Below are 14910 nucleotides of genomic sequence, written 5' to 3'. Positions count from 1 at the left end.
CAGGTACAACTGGGAATCCCCAACTCCGCAATGGGAATTCCGTGTGCACCCACAGCATGGGTGGCTCCCTGGAACCCACCGGCTGTACATAAATGTATCCCATTGCAGTGCCCTGGACAGCAGAGCTAACGTCCGATTAAATGCAGGTGGGCTTCGGCCCACACTGCATGCCCCAACCTGACCGGGCTTTTTAATTCATAGACACAGGCAGGTACAACTCCCTATTGTGAAGTCCCTGTGGACCGACAGCATGGGTGGGTGCCAGGAAGCCACCGGCGGCACATAAATATATCCCATAGCATTGCCCATCACAGCTGAGGTAATGTCATGTTTAATGCAGCTGGGCTTCGGCCCACACTGCATGCCCCAGTCAGACTGGGGTTCTTTAGAAGTGGACACATGCAGTTACAACTGCCTGTGGACCCACAGCATGGGTGGCTCCCTGGAACCCACCGGCGGTACATAAATATATCCCATTGCAGTGCCCAGCACAGCTGATGTAACGTCCGCTGTAATGCAGGTGGGCAAAAAATTAATTGGATTACACTGTAGGCGAGGGCCCCAAAAAATTGGTGTACCAACAGTACTAATGTACCTCAGAAAAATTGCCCATGCCCAACCAAGAGGGCAGGTGAAACCCATTAATCGCTTTGGTTAATGTGGCTTAATTGGTAACTAGGCCTGGAGGCAGCCCAGTTAAAATAAAAATTGGTTCAGGTGCAAGTTTTAACGCTTTAATGAGCATTAAAACGTATAAAAATAGTTTAGAAAAATTATATGACTGAGCCTTGTGGGCCTAAGAAAAATTGCCCGTTCAGCATGATTACGTGAGGTTTCAGGAGGAGGAGCAGGAGGAGGAGGAGGAGGAGGAAGAGGAGGAATATTATACACAGATTGATGAAGCAAAAATGTCCCCGTTTTTGATGGTGATAGAGAACGATGCTTCCATCCGCGGGTGCAGCCTACGTATTGCTTAGGTATCGCTGCTGTCCGCTGGTGAAGAAGAGAAGTCTGGGGAAATCCAGGCTTTGTTCATCTTGATGAGTGTTAGCCTGTCAGCACTGTCGGTTGACAGGCGGGTACGCTTATCCGTGATGATTCCCCCAGCCGCACTAAACACCCTCTCTGACAAGACGCTAGCCGCAGGACAAGCAAGCACCTCCAGGGCATACAGCGCGAGTTCAGGCCACGTGTCCAGCTTCGACACCCAGTAGTTGTAGGGGGCAGAGCGTCACCGAGGACGGTCGTGCGATCGGCTACGTACTCCCTCACCATCCTTTTACAGTGCTCCCGCCAACTCAGCCTTGACTGGGGAGCGGTGACACAGTCTTGGTGGGGAGCCATAAAGCTGGCAAAGGCCTTGGAGAATGTTCCCCTGCCTGCGCTGTACATGCTGCCTGATCTCTGCGCCTCCCCTGCTACCTGGCCCTCGGAACTGCGCCTTCTGCCACTAGCGCTGTTGGATGGGAAGTTTACCATCAGTTTGTCCACCAGGGCCCTGTTGTATAGCATCATTCTCGAACCCCTTTCCTCTTCGGGAATGAGAGTGGAAAGGTTCTCCTTATACCGTGGGTCGAGCAGTGTGTACACCCAGTAATCCGTAGTGGCCAGAATGCGTGTAACGCGAGGGTCACGAGAAAGGCATCCTAACATGAAGTCAGCCATGTGTGCCAGGGTACCTGTACGCAACACATGGCTGTCCTCACTCGGAAGATCACTTTCAGGATCCTCCTCCTCCTCTTCCTGCCATACACGCTGAAAGGATGACAGGCAAGCAGCATGGGTACCCTCGGCAGTGGGCCAAGCTGTCTCTTCCCCCTCCTCCTCATGCTCCTCCTTCTACTCAACGCGCTGAGATATAGACAGGAGGGTGCTCCGACTATCCAGCGACATACTGTCTTCCCCCGCCTCCGTTTCCGAGCGCAAAGCGTCTGCCTTTATGCTTTGCAGGGAACTTCTCAAGAGGCATAGCAGAGGAATGGTGACGCTAATGATTGCAGCATCCCCACTCACCATCTGGGTAGACTCCTCAAAGTTTCCAAGGACCTGGCAGATGTCTGCCAACCAGGCCCACTCTTCTGTAAAGAATTGAGGAGGCTGACTCCCACTACGCCGCCCATGTTGGAGTTGGTATTCCACTATAGCTCTACACTGCTCATAGAGCCTGGCCAACATGTGGAGCGTAGAGTTCCAGCGTGTGGGCACGTCGCACAGCAGTCGGTGCACTGGCAGATTAAACCGATGTTGCAGGGTGGCAGCGTCCGTCTTGGAGTTGCGGAAATGTGCTCACCCGGCGCACCTTTCCGAGCAGGTATGACAAGTGTGGGTAGCTTTTCAGAAAGCGCTGAACCACCAAATTAAAGACATGGGCCAGGCATGGCACGTGCGTGAGGCTGCCGAGCTGCAGAGCCGCCACCAGGTTACGGCCGTTGTCACACACGACCATGCCCGGTTGGAGGCTCAGCGGCGCAAGCCAGCGGTCGGTCTGCTCTGTCAGACCCTGCAGCAGTTCGTGGGCCGCGGGCCTCTTCTCTCCTAAGCGGAGTAGTTTCAGCACGGCCTGCTGACGCTTGCCCACCGCTGTGCTGCCACACCGCGCGACACCGACTGCTGGCGACGTGCTGCTGCTAACACATCTTGATTGTGACACAGAGGTTGCGTAGGAGGAGGAGGGTGGTTTAGTGGAGGAAGCATACACCGCCGCAGATACCACCACCGAGCTGGGGCACGCAATTCGGGGGGTGGGTAGGACGTGAGCGGTCCCAGGCTCTGACTCTGTCCCAGCCTCCACTAAATTCACCCAATGTGCCGTCAGGGAGATATAGTGGCCCTGCCCGCCTGTGCTTGTCCAAGTGTCCGTTGTTAAGTGGACCTTGGCAGTAACCGCGTTGGTGAGGGCGCGTACAATGTTGCGGGAGACGTGGTCGTGCAGGGCTGGGACGGCACATCGGGAAAAGTAGGGGCAACTGGGAGCCGAGTAGCGCGGGGCCCCCGCCACCATCATGCTTTTGAAAGCCTCCGTTTCCACAAGCCTATACGGCAGCATCTCCAGGCTGATCAATTTGGCAATGTGCACGTTTAACGCTTGATCGTGCGGGTGCGTGGCGGCGTACTTGCGCTTGCGCTCAAACAGTGGCGCTAGCGACGTCTGGACGCTGCGCTGAGAGACATTGCTGGATGGGGCCGAGGACAGAGGAGGTGAGGGTGTGGGTGCAGGCCAGGAGACGGTAGTGCCTGTGTCCTTTAGAGGGGGGTTGGATCTCAGTGGCAGGTTGGGGCACAGGGGGAGAGGCAGTGGTGCAAACCGGAGGCGCTGAACGGCCTTCGTCCCACCTTGTGGGGTGCTTGGCCATCATATGCCTGCGCATGCTGGTGGTGGTGGCTCCCCAGCTGATCTTGGCGCGACAAAGGTTGCACACCACTGTTCGTCGGTCGTCAGGCGTCTCTGTGAAAAACTGCCACACCGTAGAGCACCTTGACCTCTGCAGGGTGGCATGGCGCGAGGGGGCGCTTTGGGAAACAGTTGGTGGATTATTCGGTCTGGCCCTGCCTCTACCCCTGGACACCGCACTGGCTCGGCCTGTGCCCACACCCTGACTTGGGCCTCCGCGTCCTCGCCCGCGTCCATGTCCTCTAGGCCTACCCCTACCCCTCAGCATGCTGTATTACCAGTAGTGCAGAAACAGAACGCTGTAATTAAATGTGCCACTTATTGGCCTGTGGTTGGAGGCTGACTTCGCTTACGGAACGCACAGCAGAGCCAGGAAATAATTTTGCGCAAGCCTGCTGTAACACTTAGCTGGCTGCGTATGACGTAGGAGGACAACTACCCCCAGCACAGACCCAGTACACTGAGGACAGTCACAGGCAGCCCAAATAGATTTTTTTTCCCAAATGTTTTTGGAAAGGCCCACTGCCTATATTCAATAAATATGTCTTCTGTCCCTGCCTCACCACCACTACTGGCCCTGGACTATGTATAATTACTGCAGGGCGCAATGCTCTGCACGGCCGATATACAAAAAAAAAAAATGTGCAACACTGCAAAAAGCAGCCTCCACAGTACTGCACACGGTTACATGTGGCCCTAAGAAGGACCGTTGGGGTTCTTGAAGCCTAAAATAACTCCTAACGCTCTCCCTATAGCAGCTCCGGCACCAGCAGCACTGTCCCTGATCTCTGTCAGAATGCATCTGTGGCGAGCCGCGGGAGGGGCCGATTTATATACTCGGTTGACACCTGATCTCGCCAGCCACTCACTGCAGGGGGGTGGTATAGGGCTTGAACGTCGCAGGGGGAAATTGTAATGCCTTCCCTGTCTTTTTCTATTGGCCTGAAAAGCGCGCTAACGTCTCAGAGATTGACTTCAATGGAAGCTGTCTGCGCGTAGCCTGCACAAATCACAGCATGCTTGTGGGCAGGAAATTTGTTTTTACATTGCATGCTATGGGCTGGATTTGCTTGTGGAGTCCGGAGGTGGAATCCTGCACCGAACGCCACACTGCAAATTCGTCTGTGGACAGGAGCCCTTAATCTGCTTCCTAGGAAGCCCATCAGATATTGTTTTTTTATTGGAGTTTGTACAGGGTTAGATACTAGCAGACAAACAAGCTGATCCTCCCACAGGCTGGGAAAAGCAGATGAAGCTTCTAACATCAACGAACTAGCGGGACCCATGAAAGGCGTACAGAAGCGCCCATGCACTATAAATGGGACTTGCATGAAAACATGTGGAGTCCTTTTTCATTGCTGCCATGCTAAAACTAGTTTTCTTTACCCATCCTGCTTTCTGAATCTCTGCCCACTGGGGTCTTGAAGACCAGAGACCGTTACAGAAGGAGTTTTACTACTACAGTATGTAGCAGTATATACAGTGTAAAATAAGATCATAAATGAGACCAGACAGTTCTGTTATATTTACCCTAGTAGCCTATTTACATTAAAAACAGAAGTTGCCAGCATTCATATAAAATAATTAAGCGGGTAGTAGGTGGGAATAGGTAGTAAGCGTAAAACTCCGCGGGGCTCCTGCAGTGTCTTACAGTAGTGATCCTGGCAATGACCCTGTATACGGCGGCAAAATTTGTACTGCGCATCACTGCGTACTCGTGCAGGTGGTTGTGCAGTACACCTGTTTGTTTTGGGGGTTTTTTTGTCTAGATTTCCCGCACTGTCGCTTAGAGATGACTCCTATACCTGCAGCCCATACGCAATGTAATTGCGTATGGGCTGCAGGTATATACGTGATAATGGGCTTCATCTTGGCTATATAGAACATGCTGCGTTCTATTTTGTGCTTCTGAATTGTACAATTCCATCATGCTAATGCGAGAGGAACTGCGTAAGACAATGTAATGGATTGCCTGTGAGCTACCGCGTATCACAGGGACATAAAGAGCCCGCGTAATACACAATTCCCATATGGTCATGTGAGCCCTGCCTAAATGTGACCAAAATGGATTTCTTGGAGCACTCCATTGGTTGAAAAGGGGCCCAAAAAAAAAAATAGTAAAGCATTACCTTTCTATATGTAAGTGTTGCACAACTTCAGTCTTATTTTAGTGTTATCACTCATATGTATGTTTGGAAATTCATAAGGCCAAAGGCATCAAAAGTATATTTTGTTGCATGTTGATCATTGGTTTAGCAGATTTACTAATTACAATGAAAGACTTGGTGATTTTTTTTTTTTTTCTCTTCCTAGAACACAGTTTTTGTAATCCTTTTCAGGTGGTATCATGGGGTTGTCGTGTACACTGCTTTGGTCTTGTATCTTCTCAAAGTATGGACACTTGTTCTTTTTAAATATGTCAAGTATTTTAGAGGTTAGCGGTTTTCACTAGCGCTATAATTCATACTTTCCTCACGGCTTCTGTTCATCATGGAAGCCACTCCTTTCTGCCTAAGACTCCATACACACGAGTGGGAATCTCGTGAGTGTTATGTTGCGAGACGCACAAAACCCACGTGAAATGCCATTCTTTTTTAATGGAGTCATAGGACATGCGATTTTTTTTTTTAGTTTACTGCATCGCTATAAAGTTAAAAATCGCTTTTTTTTTTGTAGTGTTCACTGGAATGCAACGCCCATTGTTTTTAATAGGACAGTCAAACACTGGATGCCATGCGATGTGATGTTTCCCATTGAAATAAATTGGAAACACTTGCTGGTTGTCCGACACGCGTGAAACAAGTTGAAACTTCACAGAAGTGATGTGAGGCATTTTTGCATGTAAACGCTTCCGATCTGCCGGTGTAGTGCACATTGGCAGGCATGATATTGGGCCTGATATCTCGCTTGCCTATGTGAAGGTAGTCTTATTCCTAATCTGCCACACAGATACAGTAAGGCTGGGTTCCAACAGGGCGGAATTGCCACGGAATTTCTGTGCAGACTTTCTCGTCTGCACGCTGCGGAAAAGCTGTTGCGGCCAAGCCGCACTGAGACTGAAATGCTCCGTGGAAATCAAAGCCACGGCATGTCAATTTTAGCGTCGTCTCCACTGCGGCCATCTCTCCTCCTCCGCAAGCGGAAGAAAGATTGCAGCATGCTTCATTTTTGCGTGGATGGCTTCTATTGAAGTCAATGGAACCTGTCCGACCCGCGGCCCGTCTGCAATTAACACGGATTCCGTGTCATCGTGTAGTGACAGCGCGGAGGAAAAAAAAAATTAAGAAAAAAAAATCAGTACCTCGCATGTCTGGCAGCAAGCCGCCAGGTCCTTCTGCAGTATGGATGAAGAATCCGGCTCTTCCGTGTGCAGGCGGCCTAAAGTAATGGTATCCTTACTGCACACTGAACACCGTAAAATGCAAAGAAACAAAATTCCAGAATAGTGAGCTGCTTTTTGTTTTGCTTTCTACCCCACAAGATTTCTTAGTTGTTCCCACAATTTCATTAAATTGTGTGTCGATGGAAAAATGAAAATGTTATGGCTCTTGGAAGGGGGGGATGAAACTGATATTGGTGGCAGCTCTAAGATGGTTAATAATTCTGTTTTCATATATTACAGAATCATGTGCTTTGCTTATCAAAGTCTGAGAACTTTATAGTAAGATGTGTAGTCATGTGAGCACCATAAGGCGGGGGTGTCTCCATTTCATGCCGAAGATCGCTGCATTTTGCATCGCTTCATTTTGCAAGTGAATGCGGTCGTGTTGTGACCCAAACATTTAAAAATGATTAGGCAATTGCTGATCTGATCCATGTTTGAAAACTGAACTAAGCTGGTTATGCTCTAAAGATCCCACCCTGTCTACAGTCTGTGAACAGCTTGACTTCTGATGCATTATGCCCTGTGGAATTTTGTACTGGGGCAAGAATTGGGGCAAATTACTGATAATTCTCCATTATAAAAGATCAGCGAAGCCCGAAGCCCAGATGATTCTCTTGGTATGTCTCATAAAAAGTTACAAATTCCATAACCTCTTCATCAGTATACAAATCTGAAGAGATGAGAGCATTGTGTTGTCATTAACCCCATGTCTATAGCGGAAGATAACGGCCTCCGCTACAGCCTGGAGACTGCCAAGTGCCCGCGCAGCGCATTTCATGTGTAATCCCCATGGTGCCGTTACCTGATTTTACGTATGTTGTAAAGAACTGTTTAATTATCTGTTTTTATTTTATAAACAAGTTGTTAAATGAGCCTCCACTACATTTATGCCCTACGTTTGTGGCACACCGGCAAGGCTTATGCTAGAAAGCCATAGTCTGATCAGACATCAGGTAAAACACCTCTTGAGGCTTCCTTGATATCACGCTTGCAGACATGGGGATTACCCTGCGGATGCGAGGCGTTTCTATATCAAAACCGCCTCGCATCACTTCAGGGAAGTAACGATCTTCTGTTGCAGCTGACATTCGCGGCAGAGGATTGCGGAGTGTCTCCCATTGTTTTCAATGGGGAGACCTTGCATCACATGTACTTAGCACGCGATGCTGCCGCCGGCCCATTTGAAAACAATGGGTGAAGCATAGGCACACTCAAAGATAGGATATGCCATGATTTGCTTCCCACATCGCACACGTGTATAACCCCCATATGACACAAAAAAGGCCGCATGATTTTCTTGGCCATGTGAAAACGGCCTAAGGCTCCACTTAGCCAGCATACGCTAAAACGGTGTCCTTTTGGTTATGCTATTGGTTATGCTATTATTTGCAAAGTCATACAGGGAAAAATATTCTTTCCATATCCCTTTACGCCGATAACAAAGAAAATTGAGTTGTGAGCTGAACCTATGCTTTGCATTTATTGCATGGGTGGCCCCATGATTAAAAATTACATTTCTGTTAGATCAGATAAAACAGAACATATTTATTGTTAAAATCCCAAAAAAAGGCTTGTGTATAGAGATGAGCGAGCATACTCGCTAAGGCAAACTACTCAAGCGAGTAGTACCTTATTAGAGTTCCTGCCCGCTCATCTCTAAAGATTCGGCTGCCGGCGCGGGTGACAGGTGAGTTGCGGCGGTGAGCAGGGGAGGAGAGAGGGAGAGAGAGATCTCCCCTCCGTTCCTCCCCGCTCTCCCCTGCCGGCAGCCGAATCTTTAGAGGCGAGCGGGCAGGTACTCGCATAAGGCACTACTCACTCGAGTAGTTTGCCTTATCCAGTATGCTCGCTCATCTCTAGTTGTGTATAGACATTGCTTATAAAATTTGTTATGGCACTCCCATGGTATTCTATTTGATTCCTTCTCAGAACATCCCCTAAGGGTCCTCTCGCACGTGGACAAGACAAAGCGCCGCGATTTTCAATCGCAGTACTTTACCATGATATTACTCTCGTTTTTGGCCGGGAGGAGCTCAAAACTATATAAAATAACGTGGGGAAACCCATTTAAGTAGGTGACTTAGGTGTTTGGGTTTTGTCCTATATATGTTCTGTATTTATGCCATACACGCCATCACTGTTGCATATGTGTTTTTCGATACAAATCTGGCTGCAGTCCAGTATCTCACAATGAAGAAACTGATGAAGCGTCAAACCCTGTTTTTATGATCTGGCCACTGCCACTTGTGAAATACATACGTTAAACTAATTTAGAAGAGATTTCTACAATATTGTATAGTTTTCTGAATGGATAACTTGGCTTTTTATAAATGCACAACTTCCTGCAGTAAATTGCTTTGCACAGACACAAAGCCTCTCTGATTATGGATGTACTGCAGTAAAATGATTGCATTCCTGAGCTCCGATGTCTCCCATGGCTGAACAATGTCTGTTTCTTTTGTCAGAACGACTCTGCCGTCCCCTATGTTTTCCAGAAATGACTTCAGCATTTGGAGTATTTTAAGAAAGTGCATTGGAATGGTAAGTGCATTCTTCTCTATCCATTCAATTAAATCCATTATAATCATCATTTATCTTCCTTCATGAAGCACAGACATGTTTTTGGCTTTTTAAAATTCTCATTGGGTATCTGAGACATTTCAAGGGACATTGGAATGACACGGACAATAGAGAATGATTATAAGGAAGTGCTGAATACTTGCTACATTTTTTTGTACTTTGTTGCAACATAAAGACTTAATTTTTATAACGTGTTGCCTTTTAACCTATCAGCCTATTCCATGGTACCATATCATTTGGATAGTCATCACCAGCTCTTACCAAGAGCTTACATTCTCATTGAAAACTGAGCAGTCACACACCTTATAAATGAAGGTTTAAAGTTGTTTTCTGGTACTTGAAAATCAAAGATCGGTCATTAGAATAGTTCCTTAAAGGGGTTTTCCCATGACCTAAAATTGTTTAATTGTTAAAAAAAAACCAAAAAACTGCTGTAGCTTCCTGGCTGCTGCAGCCAGTTACTGGCTATAGAAAGTCATATGTGGCCAGTGATTGGCTGCAGCAGTCACATGTACTAGGCGGCAGCAGCCAGGAAGCTAGAGCTGTGGTTAGACAGTTTTAAGTCATGGAAAAAACCCTTTAATATCAGATTGAAGGGGGTCTGACTCCTAGATCATCTGTCAATCAACTTTTTGAAGACTCTCTTCACTGTATACAAGGCACAGTGCCTTTTTGTTTCATAGCGGCAGTGCCTGTTGCAGCTCAATCCCATTAAGTTGAATGGGACTTGGCTGTACAAAAGCCACATGATGGAATAGACAAAAAAAAAAGGCAGTAGCCTTTTCAAACAGCTGATCAACAGGGGTACCAGAAGTTGTAACGCCACCGATCTGATATTGATAGACTTCCAGTATCACTATCAGAAGTCCTGGAAAACCCTGTTAAGCCACATATGAACAGGATGGAAGTGATGCGTTATATTATATCCATTATAAGGCAGGATCTAACTTTCCACAGGCTGTACTGTGTGCGTTATACATAAATAAACATTTTGAATGGAGATGAGCGAGCATGCTCGGTAAGGCGATATACTCGAGAGAGCGTCGCCTTTTTCGAGTACCTGCTGGCTCGTCCCTGAAGATTCGGGGGGCCGCAGGGGTGAGCGGGGGTGTTGCAGAGGGGATCGGGAAGGGGGATCTCTCTCACTCTTCGCCCCCGACCCCCCTGAATCTTCAGGGACGAGCCAGCAGGTACTCGAAAAAGGCGATGCTCTCGAGTATAACTCCTTACAGAGTATGCTCGCTCATCTCTAATTTTGAACCCTTCTAAGCAGATTGTTGAGTACTATATTCATGGTGAGTAATGCTGAGAAAGTTCTGGCATATATGTAAAGGATGAAGTTGCATAGCACCCTTCATGATATACAGATGTAGCAATCCTTGAGCCTAGGGTCACACGGGGCGGATTGCCGTCGGAAATCTCGCGGTTTGGCCGCAGCAAAAACCGCGAGATCTCCGCCGGCAGAGCCGCCGCGGTTTAAGCCGCGGCGGCTTTGAAGCGGTCCGGCCGCTTGCTCTTCCGTTGCGGCCGGCGCTCCCATAGAGGAGAGCGCGGCCGCAGCGGAATGACAAAAAGAATGAGCATGCTGCTTCTTTTGAAACCGCGGCTGCGGCCGCCGCAGCCGCGGTTTCAACCGGATTTACCGCAGCGGATTAGCCGTCCCGTGTGGACGAGATTTCTGAGAAACCTCGTCCACATGGCTGGCTAATCCCGGGCTTAGCGGCCGCGGGCGGTTTTGCCGCGGGCGGATCTGCTGCGGCAAAACCGCGGCAAATCCGCCCTGTGTGACCCCAGCCTTAATGTTTGTGTCACGAACGCTCGTCTGGTACAAAAATGTTCGAGTGAAATTTGCATAATGCAGCTACCCCAGAACAAAACTCCTCTCGCAGGTCAAGATAATGCGTGTTACTTCATGTGGACAATTGAAGCAGCCAAGATCTGGCTTTTCCCATATTAGATCATTTTATGTCCATAGTCTCCCTACTAATATATTGCAAGTCCTGTTGAGGATCTTGCTGCGAATCTGCATGTTGCATGCAGATTTTGCTGTAAATCTGCCACGGATTCCTTCCCCGCTACAAAAGTATTCCACCCATTTTAAAATTATGCCATCTTACTGATGGGCGGTCTGATTGCACTATTCAAAAACACAAAACCTGACCTAATGAGGAGTATAGTAATTTTATCCTCCTAAACTTGTTTCCAGCAAAACTGTAATAAACACTGATGTGGAGTTTGATAAGACCTCATGTAGAAAACTGCAAAGAACCAAATGGCAAATTATCTGATTTTAAAGAGGTTGTCCGGTTACTATTCAAAAATTTAAATAGCAGGTGCAGACATCCTAAAATAAAAAATTAAGCCGTACTATCCTCAACCCCAGCGCTGCACCCCTGATGTTCTCCCGTACTATCCTCAACCCCGCCGCTGCACCCCTGATGTTCTCCCGTACTATCCTCAACCCCGCCGCTGCACCCCTGATGTTCTCCCGTACTATCCTCAACCCCAGCGCTGCCCCCCTGATGTTCTCCCGTACTATCCTCAACCCCCGGCGCTGCCCCCCTGATGTTCTCCCGTACTATCCTCAACCCCCGGCGCTGCACCCCTGATGTTCTCCCGTACTATCCTCAACCCCCGGCGCTGTACCCCTGATGTTCTCCCGTACTATCCTCAACCCCCGGCGCTGCACCCCTGATGTTCTCCCGTACTATCCTCAACCCCCGGCGCTGCACCCCTGATGTTCTCCCGTACTATCCTCAACCCCCGGCGCTGCACCCCTGATGTTCTCCCGTACAATCCTCAACCCCCGGCGCTGCACCCCTGATGTTCTCCCGTACAATCCTCAACCCCCGGCGCTGCACCCCTGATGTTCTCCCGTACAATCCTCAACCCCCGGCGCTGCACCCCTGATGTTCTCCCGGTCTCTGACAGTGGAATTCAGGTGACTGCTGCCTTCCAATCAGAGCCGCAGCATCAATGTTCAGAGTTAGAAGCATCAAGCCCCCCTCTTCCATCGGACTGGGACTGCTGATACCAGGAGAATGGGCAGCGACTGCAGCCTCTGACTGGTAACAGGGATGGCTCCCTTGGGCGAGAGTGTCTCAGTAGGCCCCTTTTTATAGTGTGTGCCTGAAAATCAGAAGGAAAAAAACTCTTCCATAGTGTAGGCATCAACAGTAAAAGAATTGGATATTTTAGGCAGATGTGCCCATCTGTGAGCGTTGCAAGAAAAGCACTATGCACAACAAGGGATGATCGTGCTGCAATCCTACTTCAGTCCCGACATCAAGGACCTGGTACCAGCAAGCTGAAAAATGGACAAGTGGTGGGGGAAAAAAAAAGAATGACGCTGCTGTCCTTGAATGATGGTACCAGATTGGTAAGGATAATTGATTTTATTAGGGCTATGTGTTGCAGAATTAAACAGACTCCATCAGGCCAAATTACAGGAACCGAGAAACAAGGAACAGTTAAATAGATAATGTAAGCAGGAAGGGTCTGACATCATGGGGATCTCCACCAATCCTCACACACCACTGGACATAATATGTAAAACAGATAAAATATGCATCAAATTCTTACTTTTTTAATATATTTTTTTCATCTTCAAAGAAAGAATTAGACAATAAATAATTAATAGCAATCAGTGGGTTGCATAAATACATGAAGAAATACAGAAGAACAGTTTGCAAAAAACAAATATTGGCAAGTTAGAAAACCAATTAAAATAAATCACAATAAATAAATCAGAGTAAACGACTGTTATATCAACAGAAGACAAGACGCATACAAACTAGTTATTTTTCATTAACTTTTTATTAATTATGCATGGTTAAAGCCCCCAAATAATTCCTGTAGGTAGGCAAACAGCCCCCAAAAAGTGATTTCGCTAATTGTAAGAAGTAGGATGATGAAAAATAAGATTCGAAAATGTAATAGTAAATACCATATATACTCGAGTAGAAGCCTAGTTTTTCAGCACATTTTTTTTTTTTTAGTCTGAAAAAGCCACCCTCGGCTTATACTTGAGTGAGGTAAAAAACAACAAAAAACCCGCAATACTCTCCTCCCAGCCAGCGTCTGTGTCCCCAATGCCATGGTCTCCCTGGCGGTGCAGCAAGCTGCTTGAGAATTTTCCCCACTGTCATCTCCCTGCTCAGCTTTGAATTCCCCCGCTGTCAGCGCTGTGTAGGTAAGTGCTGTGATTGGATTGAGCGCCAGCCAATCAGACGGCGCTCGATCATTCACAGCCATTCAGTGGATGACATCACTGAATGGCTGTGATTGGTTTATCGAGCGCCGGCTGTGATTGGCTGGCGCTCGATCCAATCACAGCGCTTACTTCCACAGTGCTAATGGTGGGGGGATTCAAAGCTGAGCAGGGAGAATTACGGTGGGGAGAATTCTCAAGCAGCTTGCCGCACCGCTGGGGAGACTATTGCGCCGGGGGGGGTGTATTGCATTTTTTCTTTACCTAGTATATACTCGAGTATCGCTCGGCTTATACTCGAGTCAATAAGTTTTACCAGTTTTTTGTGGTAAAACTTATTGACTCGGCTTATACTCAGGTCGGCTAATACTCGAGTATATACGGTAAAAGGCAGCAAAGAAGACATTTAATATCAGAAAAGGGAGAGAAAACGGAGAATTTTTATTTATAAGTGTTTTCAATTAGTTAAGTCCAGTGGGAAAAATGTGTAACTTGTGTATCCCCCAAAAATTCCCTTAATACATTGCGAAGCATGATATTGTCAGCAGACAAGGGGGGAAGGTGTCGTTATTCAGAACATGTGATTACTTTGAAGGAGCTTTTTATATCCTTTCTGATGGGAACACTTAAGCCCCATTTAAACAGGGTGACTGTCAGGCAAACAATGCCCGACACTCGTGCCCGCATGTACTAGCTCACGTGCTTTTGCACAGGAGCGGGTATCGCTGCTTCACTGTGGGGCCGCTGGAGGCGATTTCACACAAACAGAAGTTCCTCATAGCTAACTACTCAGGATGAAGACCCCACTAAATGTTTTCTGAATTGCAGTTCAGGCTGTTCTTTGTCTTACCCAATGCCTATGGTAATTTAAACTGCAATATAGAGGCTGTACGATTCAGCCATTACACAATAGAAGGAACAAACGTAGGTCTAACCTGGCTAACAAATTAGAGCTACATAGTGTATCTACACCTTTTTCTGTGCCTACAACTGTGATCCTAAATTTCTACAAGTTCCCCTAATGGAACAGATACCAGCTCGTGTATCCAAAAAGATTCAAGAAACTAAAAAAGAGGGGATTTGTTGCATATACAAGCTAAGCTAATTTCATACACGTGAGCGCAAACTTGGATCGTATCTTGCTCGGAACACGTGCGATTTTAATTTAATTTTTTAAAAATATATAAAGGTTCCCCCACCCCATGAATGCAAGACGTTTTTTCGTCTCAAAACGCTCAAATCTCGCATAATTTTCTTGGCTGTGTGAAAGTGGCCTTAAACACAGTTTTCTAATGGACTTGACTAACTTGAAAACACTAGATATAAATGTCTTTTCTTTTTCTT

General features: G+C 47.4%; 1 protein-coding gene across 2 annotated transcripts in view; it reads left to right on the top strand.

The window, feature by feature from the left end:
* The window catches only part of OSBPL1A (oxysterol binding protein like 1A), a 111133-nt gene that overhangs the window by 77196 nt on the left and 19027 nt on the right, over window positions 1–14910 (top strand). For both annotated transcript variants that reach the window (XM_066578037.1, XM_066578038.1), the window contains one exon: window positions 9242–9317. In XM_066578037.1, coding sequence (XP_066434134.1) covers window positions 9242–9317 — 76 coding nt within the window. The remainder of the gene's footprint in view (window positions 1–9241; window positions 9318–14910) is intronic.

Source organism: Eleutherodactylus coqui, chromosome 9, assembly GCF_035609145.1.
Source record: "Eleutherodactylus coqui strain aEleCoq1 chromosome 9, aEleCoq1.hap1, whole genome shotgun sequence".
Classification (NCBI taxonomy): domain Eukaryota; kingdom Metazoa; phylum Chordata; class Amphibia; order Anura; family Eleutherodactylidae; genus Eleutherodactylus; species Eleutherodactylus coqui.
This window is presented reverse-complemented; position numbering and strand designations above follow the sequence as displayed.